Below are 13,483 nucleotides of genomic sequence, written 5' to 3' on the forward strand. Positions count from 1 at the left end.
TATTAGTTGCTGTTACACTTATTTTCTTTCTTTCACTTTGATTCATCTATCACTTTGATCTAATACATCAGAACCTACACAATGACCACCACTACTCAACCACAAGCACCGGTGCACCCGCCACCATACTCGGAAACTCAACCTCGACGTCGAGATGAATGGGAGGACTGGGAAGACGATGAGCCCATCACACCTATCGACGCCGGCGAGCAGATCTTTCCTGCTCCGCTAAATGTCTCAGCTCGGCACTCGAAGCCCGCGGCACGACGATCATCGAGAACATCTGCTACCAGGGTCAACCGGGTCAAGTCACGACAAAGACAAAAGGCCCAGAACGCAAAGGCCGGGATCAAGCTCATAACCGACATGTCGTCATTTCGGCGCCAAAACTACATGCCAACACCGGTAGAACGTACTGGAAAGTTCGTTGATGCCGCTGCTCTGAAGGCGTTGGAAGGAGAACCGACTTCGGCCTCAGTAGGAAATTGGAACTGGTTCAAGAAGGGTAAAGACCAGAGCCCGGCCACTGCATCACCCCAGCCCTCGGCTCGGCCAGCACAATCAGCTCGTACCCCGGACAACAAGCTGTCGCCAGATGATAGACCCATTGTCATTGGTCTTGCTTTCTCATCTGAAGAGGCGAGCATTGCTTCCCGATACGATGCCACCCCAACACCCATTGAACCCCCATCGCAACCATACCTTCCTTGGAACCCTACGAATGCTTCGGCTTCACCTATAGCTCCAGCCCAACAGAAGTCTGTATGGTCACCCGATACCCCAGATACCGTGTCCTCCTTCAGTACCATTCGCTATACTTCCAGTATATATTCACAGTTCCCCTCCCCCGGTACGACCACGGCTGGCAATGTTCCTCCCGTACCGGCTGTTCCAGCAAACTTCAAGAAATCGGCTCATCAAAGGCTCATCAGCCTGGAACTGGGTGGCAGAACTCCTGATGAGTCTGATGGCGGCACCCCGTGCACACTGTTCGAAGAAGATGGGACTTCAAGCCCACACAAGCAAGCCAAGGGAAAGCTGTCAACACTGACCCCCGATAGTGCTGCTTCCAGGTCTCGTGGCTGGTGGGATCATCATGTTGTCACTCCTTTTATGGAGAACCGACTGACATTCACTACCAGCCCCAAAGTGTACACTGACTCGCCCAGAAGCATTCGAGGGGATGAATGGTGGAACAAGCAGGAGACTAAAAGCCCGCACGGAGAGTATCTTACACCGAAGTTGATTCCTGGTTCATTTCAAACACCAATCGTCAAAGCACCGACACCACGCCGGACACCGTCGCCTCGTGTCGAACATACACTGGAAAGCGAGTCTGGCCCCTCCACTGCAAGAGCATCTCCAGTTCCTGAAACTACTGTGATCTCAGAGAAACCCCGGATTCTTGTAACAGAGGATGAAAGTGCTGGCGAACAGCTGCCTGCATACTCACCCCCTGAGAAGACGGGCGAGACTGCCCCGATCAAATACAGAGCTGTATTCCCACCCGGACATCCACTCCGAGAGCAGTTCCCGCCGTCTCCAGTTCCAGCTCCAGTATCTCCAGGTCCTATTTCTCCTGGCCTCTCATCTACTATGTCCTCACAGAGAGCCGATCAGATGACTGACATTCCACTCACGCCCGCCCCTCGAGACAACTTGCGTCTCTCACAGATGCCACTTCCAACGCGTCCGCTTGGTACGGCGCCTCGTGAGCACTCGCACGGAGATGCTGAGTTTGTGACCAAAGCGGAGCGTCAAAGACGTCGCAACGAGAAAGAAGAGTCTGTCGCTCGCCGTGCGGGTGGTTTCTGGAGAGGCAGGGGATGTATCCCAAAGCGAGGTTGCTTTGGTCGAACAGGACGCGAAGGCCGTCAACGCCGCCGAGTTTGGATGATCGTCTTAGGGATTCTTCTTGTCATCATAATCCTGGCGATCACACTGGGCGTAGTTCTGACACGACCCAAGCACTCTGAAGAAGCGCCATCGATTTGGGTCAACCTGACTGACTTTCCCCCTATGCCAACAGGGGACCTGTCAATTGTTGGACCGGACAATGTCATGGAGAGAAGTAGCTGCACTGACCCTTCCACTATGTGGAGTTGCTCCTTACCCAAGGAACAGCATGACTCCGTGAAGCCTTACAAACCCAATCAGCCCACCATTATGATGCAGATCCAGTGGGATAACAGCACCCAGGAGAATTGGAACACTCCCAATGGAGATGCACCTTCTGTGAAGGCGCGTCGAGGTATGGGAAGCGTTGCACATGCAAGAGACATCATTCGAGCACGACAGACACCTGAGTTTAAGCCCAGTCCTGATCCACCGAAGTTCAAGGAGATGTGGTTTCTAGGAAACACGACAGACGGCATCGAGTCGGACGAGAAAGCAGGCGAGGCAACTCCCTTCTACATCAGCCTGATAGATCCTGCTCAGGAGGACGCGCGCAAAGATCTTACCAAGAGACAAAATGCGGTAGACTTGAACGTCAGCCTCCCCAACATCCTTCCATCACCGGATCTCACACAAGATGGTGCCCCTAAGCCTGCTGTACTACTCCCACGGCCGGTCCAACAGCCAGTGCGGCTCTACGATCGCGGTCTTGCAACGGAGCACTATGGCTTTTACACCTATTTCAAGCGGACCATCTTTCTCAAGTCCAAAACGGTTCTCAATGACACCAGAGATGGTGATATCCCGCTGGATAAGGATGGCGGCTGCCGGGAGACAGAGGCTGATTACATAGCGACTTGGGCTGAAACACGTCTACTCGTTCAAATTTGGACACGCAAATTGGCCACCAACACATCGAAACTGATCGATTATAAGGAGACGGGCAGCAACGGCGGTTCGACGGAGCTCATTCGACCAGGAACGATGCCATATCCCGTGAGTGTCACCATGGACACACACGGAGGAGACCCAGAAAAGAAGTTTGTCTGGGCTTGGCCTATCGATGACAGGCAAAAGGTTGACGTGGAGAACCCCAAGCTGCTGGTCAACAACATTGGAGCTGGGGGTGAGTGGATCAACAAGAGATCTCGAGGAGATGAGAAGTTTGGCGGATTCGACGGCGGGACCGGAGGATGCCAGTGCCAGTGGGTGAACTGGGTATGAAGAGTTTATTATTTCTAATCTGATTAATGACGAGATGCATGCAGCATCGCCTATGGAAGCATTGGAAGCGGCGTCTTGGAACACATCAGCCAAAAGGCATGATGATTTACTAGCTATCAAAATTGAAAAGTTTTTAAACAACATGATTCGCCTCAGTGATCTATAATTGTAATATGTATCTGCATCAAATTCACCTAGGCTAGCAACTTTTATACATATGATATCTGGTGAGAGCTTCGATCGTCTAAACCGGAGAGTGGGGCCGCCTCTTCTAAATTTCAACTTCACCTCATTTCATGGATTATATATGATCGTTCAACTTGCACAAACCCGCATAAATGCGTCCTCTATCACTATGCAGCCACAGGAGAACCCTCCTCAGGTGCCTATCACCACGTAGTCGCCTTCTCACAACGCTCGCCATTGAAACATCATGTGACGATACAGGCGTTGCTGTCCTTCGCCATACACCAAAATCCACAGAACTTCTCTTCAACGAGCGCATATCCTCGGATAACCGCGCTTTCAAGGGAATACATCCCCTTGTAGCAGCGAAGGGTCACAGTGCAGCTTTAGCACCGCTTGTTCACCGTGCTTTGGATGCTCTCCCAGCTGCAGAAGATGGAGAGGATAAGAGAATCTGCTACGCTAGTGGCGTAAGAAAACAGATTCCAGACTTTGTCTCTGTTACTCGTGGACCTGGAATGCGTTCGAATTTGGGGATTGGATTGGATATGGCAAAGGGACTGGCTGTTGCTTGGGGCGTACCGTTGGTGGGTGTTCATCATATGCAGGCTCATGCTCTTACTCCACGACTGGCGAGAGCTTTGGGGATGAACATGGGAGAAGAAGAGGAGTCTAAAGAAGGACCAGAGTTTCCCTTTCTATCTCTTCTGGTTTCAGGGGGCCATACTCAGCTCGTTCACTCGACAGGTCTCACAGAACATTCTATTCTCGCGACGAGCGGCGATATTGCCATTGGAAACCTTCTGGATCAGACAGCCCGTGATATCTTACCTTCTGAGATATTTGATGCCAGTGAGCATGTCATGTACGGTCGCCTCCTAGAAGCCTTTGCTTTTCCACCCAACACCGATACAACTTCCGCCTACGAAGCTGTCTTTACACCACCAGCTTCTCGTTCCGCAGAGATGAACCCCCCAGCCACAGGCTACGACTGGAATATCCCCACGCCTTTCCGACAGACTCGCAAGCTCGCTTTCTCTTTTAGCAGCATCTACACGCACGTACACGAACTTGCAACGTTACGCCCTTCTATGTCCATACCTGAACGTCGTGCGCTGGCACAACATACTATGATGGCAGCTTTCACTCACCTCGCAGGACGATTATGTATCGCTCTCGATGACAAGCCCGAGCTACGAGCTGTCAAAACCCTCGTCGTGGCAGGTGGCGTTGCAAGCAATAAATTCCTGATGCACGTTCTACGGTCCATGTTGGCCGTCAGAGGCTACGACAAAATGCAGATTGTTGCGCCGCCTGTGGAGTTGTGTACCGATAACGCGGCCATGATAGCCTGGACGGGTATGGAAATGTTTCAGGCTGGATACGAATCTGAACTGAACATCACGGGGATTGGAAAATGGCCCATGGACCCTGAGATTGGGGAGGGGATATTGGGCGTTGATGGTTGGGTGAAGAGACACTGAACAATTAACGATTGGACATTTCGAGCATATCTGTACTATTAATACGTGATGCGGTGTTTGGGTTGGAAACTTCAGAGAACGCTGTTGACATTCTTTTCTTCTTCTTTCCTTTACATGAATATCATCACCAAGTCTTGAGGTTCAGGTTGTCTTATCTTCAAGAGAAAAGCCATTGTACATATTACACGGATCGAATGGAGCTTCATGTACCCCTCTATCATCCACGCTATGTCTGTCTGTGTGCTTTAATCGTAGGGCGAACATCTTTATTTCCAGTACTAATCCCTCTAAACCAACTCGCTTGTCACGTTGGTGAACTCGCCCTTGTCCAGTTTGGTCTTCCAGAAGATGGGGTTAGTGTCGTTAAAGCCGTGCTTCACCCAGCCCTCCTCCTTGACGTGGTACAGGTTGATGTAACCACCAGAGTAGGCATCTCGGTGAGTGGCAGCCAGAATACTTCGCTTTCCAAGCTCAAGAGCCTCCTCATCCGACAGGTCGTACTTGTACTCGGCGTCGAGCACACCGTAAGCGAATGTCTGACCAGATCCAACACAGAAGAGGTTTCCTGCTAGGCGAGTGCCATCGCTGTCGACGTAGTAAAGAGCGGGACCCTCCTCCTTGGTAACACCGGCACACATGGTGCCCATGCTGAGGCCCATGCCCTTGTAGCTGTAGACGAGGTTGGCGAGGATCTTGCTAGCGGCGGCAACGCTGATGCGGCGCTTGTGTCGGAGCTCGTGGAGGCGGCACTGCATGCCGAGCCAGGCGAGCCAGTACTGGCAGTCTGCAGCACCACCAGCCATAGTTCCTAGCAGAACGCTGTTGATCTCGATGACCTTCTTGACGGTTTGCGAGGCGATCCAGTTTCCGGCGGTGGCTCGGGAGTCGGTCGCGACGATGATACCGCCCTGGAAGCGGAAGGCGAGAGTGGTGGTTCCGTGAGCGATCTTGATAGGACAGTTGGGGTTGGATCGGTCATCTGTGGCAGCGCGGAGCCATGACGAGGGCTGTAAGCAAGAGATTGTTAGTTCGATGGCGATGGATGAGAGCAGAGCTGTGGTGTAGATAGCTCCATGTTTTAATAACCAACCTGGGCAACGGGAGGCATGGCAAACTTGATGGAGAGATCTCCCATAGAGTTCAGCAGCTCATCCTGGTCGTCAAGAGGCTCGTTCTGCTCGTATGACGGCCGGCTGTATTTCGAGACAAGAGAGTCCATATTGGCTTTATCGTAGAAAAAGTAATCGGGAGTTGTCAACTTGTAATGATCGGCCCTGGAGCTTGTGCCTCGGATCCAGAGCTTTCGGTGACTTTAAGAAGGCGAAAGGAAGCCTTGATGAAGTCGATAAACGTCGAGACTATCGATCCGTGATTGTTTCGTTATATCGTGATAAGGATTGGCGTTGTGGATGTCGGAAGGTGGATGATGGACTGTTAAGGTGGAAGTGGGAATGCGTAGCTCTAGACAAGGAAGCTGAGGCTCAGGCAGCTTCCATTGCGCGCGTCAACTGATGGAATGGCGGGAGACTGCAATTGAGGTACGTACCTCCCTAATTCCATGTCCAGTGACGCTGTCCGCCTCTACTACGTTTAGTGGGGTAGCCTTGTGCTGCAAATGATTGCCTCGATTATCAGGCATTACCTAAGCGTTCAACACCAAAGAATATCATATACAAGAACTCTCAGGAGCTTAGGAAAGCAGTCAAACAGCAAACTTGATTTCAAATACTTAATTTATTCATTAATCGCTTCTTAGGTTCCGTGCCAAGTTCTCCAGTTTCAATCCCTCACATCCAATTTACGCCCAAGAAAACCGACAAACTAAGGATATCACACTCTCATAACTACCACCCTTTTCGCTTGATCAACCATCTTCCTTTCCTCGGTTCGTGGAAGAACCTATGACCCCAGTCTTCAATGTCAACTCAGATATTACCCAGATTTTCATTCGAACCAAGACAAAGGAAAAGAAACGTCAAGTATAACGAGTATCAATCTCGAGACTCGCGTGGAATGAAAACTGCCCCTTTGAAGAGTCCCCCAACTCTGCTAGTTTAAGGATTCGGTGTCACCTCCCGGCTCGTTCGACCATCCCGCTTACTCATGAAGCTTCGACGCATGTGAGCTTTAGGACTGTCTGGGACTAGGTTTGATTCAGTGGCTTGAAAGCTGCTCTTGAGTGTCACTGTTCCGCTGCCCACAGACAGCTCCTTACCAACCGAGGAGCCTGACTCGTCAACAAAGTATATGTGCTCGCCTAGGTCATCATCGCTGCTAAACGTGTGCTGACCCTTGGCCTCAATCTTAAACTGTGCGTCAGGTGAACATGGGAACTTGAACGTCTCGCCAAACGTCCACTGTCCACTATTGGACTTGAAGTGCTTGGTCTTGCCCACTGTCTTCTCCTTGGGGTTGATCTGCGTGATAATGACGTACAGATCAGACGCAGGAGGGAAGCCTGATGCTTCAACCACAGTAAAAGAAGCTGTACCGCTCGGAGGAGGTCCTGGGTTGGCGCTGTGAGTCGATGACTGGCCGATACTCTTCGACCGAATATGGCCATTGCTGGTAGGAGGACGGCTACCAGTCGAGCTGCCTTCTTCGTTTATAGCTGGTGATCGGCGTAGCCCACCATTGGCGCCATCGTTGCCATTAGGACTTAGTGTTTGGGACTCAAAAACTTCATTATCCTCTTCGATGATGTCGCTATTGTCCTTCTTGCTGAAGATACCGCGGCGGAGGAATGAGGCTCCCCTGCCAACGCCGTGGCCAACGACTCCCGCCACAGCGGCACCGCCCTTGATGGGCGCACCAGCAACACCGGTGACGATACGTCCAGGAGCTGACGCAAACGTACCGCCAAAGGTAGACGTGCCCTGACGCGCTCGCTGGACATAACTGGGTCGGAACAGGAGTCGGATGCGCACGCTTCCTGACTTGCCGTCGAGGATATACTTAGTTTCTGACGGTCTAAAAGGATCCAGGGACTCGAGATTGATATCGGCAGCACCCAAAAAGTCAGGCTTGTCCGCAAAGTCATAGTCCCACACAGTTAACTTGAACTGTGCAGCAGTCCTTGAAGGAACATTGACCTCAAAGTATTCGTTCCATGTGGGGTTCAATGTCTTCTTCACCACCTTAGTCTTGTGAATTTCCTGGCCGTTGAGCTCAAATTTGCAGTAAGGATCACTCTTGCCATTGCGATCGGCTGAAGGAAGATCGGCAGCATCAAGAACATCAACACGAAGTGTTCCCATGTTGTTAATACTTTCGCTTGGGTCAAGCTGCATCTTGACTGGGATATACTTCAAGCTGACCTTGACACTTGCAGGGCGCCCATCCTCGCTCTTGAGCTTCAGAGTTGTCGGATTGTTCTGCTTAAATGTTAGTTATCATGACCTGCATCGTAACCTTTAATTGAATCTTACCAAGCATTGCTTGAGTGTTTCCAAGGTGTTGCCGGCGAGCGAGGCTAGGAGGTCGTCGTCGTCATCACCCTTTCTGCGAGCCCGAAGAGTAAGTCGAGAAAAGTCGAGTTCGCGGATGAAACAGTCTCCAATCTCTTCAAACTTGTGATGTTTGCTGCGAGCAGTTGAAGAGATATAAGATGGGTATGCCATGTCATCCACAAGAATCTCCAAGTGGCTATGGCTGTCGGGCATTTCTGCCTCCATGAGTCGGAAGATGAGCAAACCACTTTCGTGCTTGAGAAGCTCTTCGGGGGTGAGTCTGATTTTGCGAGGACCCTTGGGCATGTCGATTGAGGGACGGCCAGCTGTTGTAGGTGTAGGGGGTTCCAAGTAATTCTCCTTGGGCTTATCCAAACTAGCGCTGAACTTGCCGGCCTCGCTAGATCTCTGCACAGGAGATGGTTCCTCTCCGGAGGAAGAATCTTTGTCCTTCTCAGCTTCTCCCTCTTTCTCCTTCTCTTCTTCCTCCTCGTCATCGGGATCAGCGACATTGAGGCAGGGGTAAAAGGCAACCGTGTAATGTAGAACTCCCTTGGCGATACCTTTGCCGTGCAGACGGAGGCCATCCTCGCGCAGCTGTTTCCTGTCATTGACTAAATACTCGCCAGTTTCGTCCTGAGCAACATAGTCGGCAGCGAAGAGCTCAACCAGTCCCAGACTTCGGTCTTTTCCAACCTTTTCCGTGTCCATGACTTCCAAGGCAAGTCTGTCGCGAGCAGAGTGAATGGGCACGTAGAGAACTTCGTCCCACTCAGGGTTGAGATCGTTTCGGAAAGTGACAGTTCGTGCCTTTTCGATGCCAGAGAGTAGAATTCGAGTGTAAGGATCCGACTTGCCGAATGCCTCGAAGTTTCGAAGATCAGTAGCTTTCTTGAAATGAAGACGCAGAACACCGATAGGGGTCACGTAGCCGCCAGTGCTCGCTACACCGGAGATGGAAACTGGCCTCCACTGTGCCATCATCTTAACACGACCCGTTTGTGCACCGTGCAGGTTGTACCACTCCTTGCCTTGCTCCATGCACTCGAGCATTTCGTCGAGCTTAATCTGGTATTTTCCAACAACTTGGTCGCCGGCAAGATCACGGTCGTCCTTGATCGTGAGGCCAAGCTTGGCCTTCTTTCGGTCCGTAATGAGGATCTCCTTGGAACCATTATCCCAGATGGGGTTGTTGGTACGCTTCAGCTTCTTGGTTTGGTGCACTTCCTTACCGTTCAAAAACATGACCGCGTAAGGGTTGAGAGATCCTACAAGACTCTTGGTACCGTCCAAATCCTTGGCTTGCTCCACGGTAAATCGGAGAATACCCTGGTTGGAAGGAGGTGGTGGCTCGTCTTGTCCCTCGGCGTTTTTGACGGTCTCAAGCACGGGGAAGAATCTAATGTCACAGGAAACAACGCCGCGAGCCTTGCCATCAGAAATGACCTCCAATCGCTGGTTCTCGTGGACATTGAGCTCCTCAAGACTCTCAAGTTGAAAAGAGGCAACACCCAGTTCCTTCGACTTTCGAAAGTCGTTGTGGTCGAAAATTTGCATATCCAAGGAGTCGTTGAAAGACGTGACAATGATGTAGTGTGTCTCGTTCCATCTGGGATTGGAGTTGTCGTGTACGACCTTTGTTCGGGCCAGCTCTTGACGACGATTCAAACTCAAAGATGCATAAGGATCAACAGTGTTGCCGAAGTTGTCACTATTCTTCAAGCCCTGTGCACCGTGAAGAGTCACCGCAATGACACCGATAGCCTGGTCGACAGGAGAACCAGCCAGCATCTTGGCGACCTCAATTGGAAATACCTTGGGCGCATACATCATCGGAGCCAAGTTACCGTGGATTTGCTCTTGAATAAATCCCTCCAGACCAGGAATGAAATTGATATCGAAGCCGAAGTTGTCGCCACCCAGTGGTTTGCAGACGTAGTCGATGGTCGGTCGTTCCAGGAAACACATCTCAATACGGTCGATATGAGGGAAAGGGATTTGCAGCTTGATCTTCAGTCGCATAATGCCAGAGAAGGCCATATCCTCGACAATAACGTCAAGTCCCTTGCTGATCATGGCCTTGCCGATTCGGATTTCGAGCACAACTTTAGGGTTGATCTTGCTTTTAAGCTGGCGGGAAGTCATATCGTCAGTGTCGTTGGGAGTGAAGCTGAATTTCCAGTCCATCATGACAATGTCATCCTCCGTCTTGGGATAAGTCTTGACGTGCTCCATGCGAGGTGGCTTGGTACCCAATGTGAAGGTCTTGAGCTTCAGACTGTCCAAGAATGAAGGGGTAGCAGAACTCAGGACTTGATCGACAGAGTTGATAATGGTCTGAGCAAGAACTGGCTGGTAGATGGGCCAGAACTTGACCATGAAGGAGTTGATCCACTCGAGAGATTCGTTGTCGTTTTCCAGCCTCTTCAGAGCCATCTCGCGAGTGATGTCGTCTCGAAAGTTGCGTCGCACTCTTCGTAGCGATGTGCGGTAGTAAGTAGAACAGAAGCCCATGACGATGATGACCCAGCCCAGTCCGCCGCCAAAGACAGCGACAAGCCAGGAAGTAATACATGCGAATATGATCACTCCGGTATTATGATACCAATCTAGCTGTGTCAGTAACTCTCGTGCGCTTATTTCTGGAGTGGGTACCTACCACCATACAAAGTATCCGGAAGCTTCGACTCTACCCAAGTTTCGTGATCAAGCAGACTCTCCTGCGCAGTCGCATCATCCTCGGGCCATCCCAGTCGCGGAGCCCATCCTGTTCTTGAGTATGGTACTTCGTCGGCTTCAGGATCAACACCGTCTGCAAGTGGTTTTCCTTGTTCGTCGCGAGCAACGTCCAAGACTCCGTCCTTGCTGGGTTCTGGTAGATCTTCGTCAGGACCGGTGCCGTCGTCGACGTCGGTGATAATAGCAGCGCCCTTGGGCCGTCTGCTTTGTTGAAGCTCGGGAGGGATGGCCTGCGCAAGAGTGACGTTAGTTTGAGGTCGGGAACAGAAGGAAGGAGGGGCATACAGCTTTGGCTTGAGCTTTCTTCTGTTCTGGGCTGGCATCCGGGTCGAAGGTGAAAGCAGCGACACCAGCATTTCGAGACGCCTGGACAATGGTTCTCTGAGCATCATCCGCGGTGACGTTGGTTTCGGGATTAGCAGCAGCTTCGACAACGCCCTGCTGCTTGAGCTCCTCGGCTTCTCTAGCGGTTGACATGGTGTTGTTTCGAGCAGCGTTGCTGCGGTTGCCGCTGGAACGTGTTACTATGGAAAGTTTGTATTATTCGCAGTCGTCAATTGGCGCAATTCGAACTCAAAGAACCGTCGCGAAGCATTCAGGTAACGAAATCGATTTCAAACGACCCTCGTGAGGTCAGTGGCCGACCAAGGTGGTACGTGCAAGGTTGCGATGTCCTGGTAGCTTGTATTTAGTAGCTTATGGATAGCTTGCAGCTTGTACATAAGCTGAGCTAGGTTGGCCTTTGGTCGTTTACGTGCCAAGCTGGCGGGACCAGCAGATTGAGGGCAGTGAGAGGTTAATTAGAAGAGGAAAGGAAATAGAGAAGAGAGAGAGAATGAAGGAGGGGGTAAATAGAAAAGAGGGTGAAAAGGATGTAGCCAAGCCAAAGGGATTGGGATGGGAGGTGGAGGAAACCTGGCACAAGCAAGTTGACAGAGACAAGACATGGAGGACCCAAGTCAGGTCAGGTCAGGTCAGGTCTAGGCTGTAGGTAGGTCCGGATATTGTGCTGTAAGTTACTAAGGTTGGTGCAACCTACCTGCAGCTGCACCCTAAGTATTCGGTCCAAGGAACGAACACCTTGGTAGACCTTATTCCAAGCTTGAAGTGACTTGCGCTGAATATTGATCGACGACGCACAGGACGCGGATAAAAGAGTACGTGTTGGATACTTTTATGAACACAGCTTCATGTCGCTTAGAACTGGTAGCATTCAAGTCACTTTCGCTAGTGGGAGGGAGCTAATTTGTGGCTCAGCAAGGGAAATTGAAGCCCGTCCGATCATTATCAGGATGGACCTGGGACCTGAATATGGAGGTCCATATCGGTAAGTACAAACTTTAAGACAGTGATCGGATCAGCCTATGAGTTACAGTGGAGGTACCTACTGTTCTCCACTGAGGAAGAAGAAGTTGCAATTGCGGGCCGAGAAAGCGCGGCAGAGTGGATCACCTATCACTGTAAATTATACGATAAACAATCAGTGAATGGAGGAATGGTATTTGGCCTCAGTAAATAACTGGGGAGTGAGCGACAATCTGAAACATTCTTCTCCTTGGACTCTATTCAATTCTTGCACTTGCTTGTGTTGTGTCACCTAAACTCCATATTCAGCTCTGGTGTACAGAGTATTGTACAGTACATGATTTGACCGTTGGTTCACTCTGGCAGTATGAGCCGACCAGTCTACCCAGATACAGTCTCGCTGCCGCTTAATACCAAGGAATTGGAAAAGAGACATTTATTTACAGCAATCAAGTCACACCATACCGACAAGTTAAATTCCCTCTCTTTCCGCTGTCAAGCATCTTACCGGTAACATAGAGCTCCCTGCCTACTGTGGCTAGACTGACCAGAAGAAGTCCGACCCCTGCAGCGCTGAGCAACAGAGCACGACCTACGTAATCGATGAAAGGGTAACCGTGTCGGGTCCGGGGGGAGCCCAGAACTCGGTTTTGCTTGTGAATGTGACGGCACCTACTGCTACTCCCTAGCTTCCTCAGGGCGACAGGGGTTAGGGAACCGAGCCTGGATCCAAGGCTTCCAAGATCGAGGAAAGGCGTCTCGTTCTAGTTTAGCTTCAAAGAACCCCTGTTCCTTTGATCGCTGGCACCGCTGAGGTTACGTAGCTCGCAAGAATAGACTTCTCAGCCTGTGTGGTCCCCTCTCCTGTCGTGATAACTTCCCTTTTGTTACAGTACAGTACAATGAAATGTGGCAGGATGAAACTCTTTGCTGGTACAACTTTGTGGCTCAGGTGACCTTCTATAGCTTTAATCAACATCGAATCTTGTGCGTACAATCTCGTCTGTCTGTACCTGTCGCTCTACTGACTGAGCTGAGTATTGCCCATGTTCCACGGCTTATCACTTTGCATTTCTAGCCCGCCTTCCCTTTTCTCCATCAGCTGCATCTCCATTTTGAATGCACAGCCACACTAGTTGACCTGAACACTAAACGCGGACCACCTAAGCCAAGTCAAGAGGATCCTAATGGAAATGGAAA

The 13,483-nt window shown here is 50.9% G+C and overlaps 3 protein-coding genes across 3 annotated transcripts; 1 reads left to right on the forward strand and 2 right to left on the reverse strand.

Moving 5' to 3' along the window:
- Nucleotides 1-81: 81 nt before the first annotated feature.
- Nucleotides 82-4,790, forward strand: B0J16DRAFT_265703 (glycoprotease family-domain-containing protein; the record flags this gene model as incomplete). The annotated part of the gene is made up of 2 exons (XM_046123405.1): nucleotides 82-3,095; nucleotides 3,503-4,790. 2 exons carry the CDS (start codon nucleotides 82-84, stop codon nucleotides 4,788-4,790), a joined length of 4,302 nt encoding a protein of 1,433 aa, XP_045984788.1.
- A 287-nt stretch (nucleotides 4,791-5,077) lies between these two features.
- Nucleotides 5,078-6,257, reverse strand: B0J16DRAFT_302491 (nucleophile aminohydrolase; the record flags this gene model as incomplete). The annotated part of the gene is made up of 2 exons (XM_046124633.1): nucleotides 5,881-6,257; nucleotides 5,078-5,797 (listed from the first exon to the last, which is right to left on the reverse strand). Exons 1-2 carry the CDS (start codon nucleotides 6,007-6,009, stop codon nucleotides 5,078-5,080), a joined length of 849 nt encoding a protein of 282 aa, XP_045984789.1. The 5' UTR covers nucleotides 6,010-6,257.
- Nucleotides 6,258-6,498: 241 nt separating this feature from the next.
- B0J16DRAFT_302493 (C2 domain-containing protein) lies at nucleotides 6,499-11,937 on the reverse strand. The gene is made up of 4 exons (XM_046124634.1): nucleotides 11,264-11,937; nucleotides 10,899-11,208; nucleotides 8,219-10,848; nucleotides 6,499-8,164 (listed from the first exon to the last, which is right to left on the reverse strand). The coding sequence occupies exons 1-4, from the start codon at nucleotides 11,453-11,455 to the stop codon at nucleotides 6,845-6,847; spliced, it is 4,452 nt and encodes a 1,483-aa protein (XP_045984790.1). The 5' UTR covers nucleotides 11,456-11,937; the 3' UTR covers nucleotides 6,499-6,844.
- Nucleotides 11,938-13,483: the final 1,546 nt, after the last annotated feature.

The sequence above is a fragment of the Fusarium flagelliforme genome (genome assembly GCF_020744385.1).
Source record: "Fusarium flagelliforme strain FIESC 12 MPI-CAGE-AA-0113 chromosome Unknown B0J16scaffold_3, whole genome shotgun sequence".
Classification (NCBI taxonomy): domain Eukaryota; kingdom Fungi; phylum Ascomycota; class Sordariomycetes; order Hypocreales; family Nectriaceae; genus Fusarium; species Fusarium flagelliforme.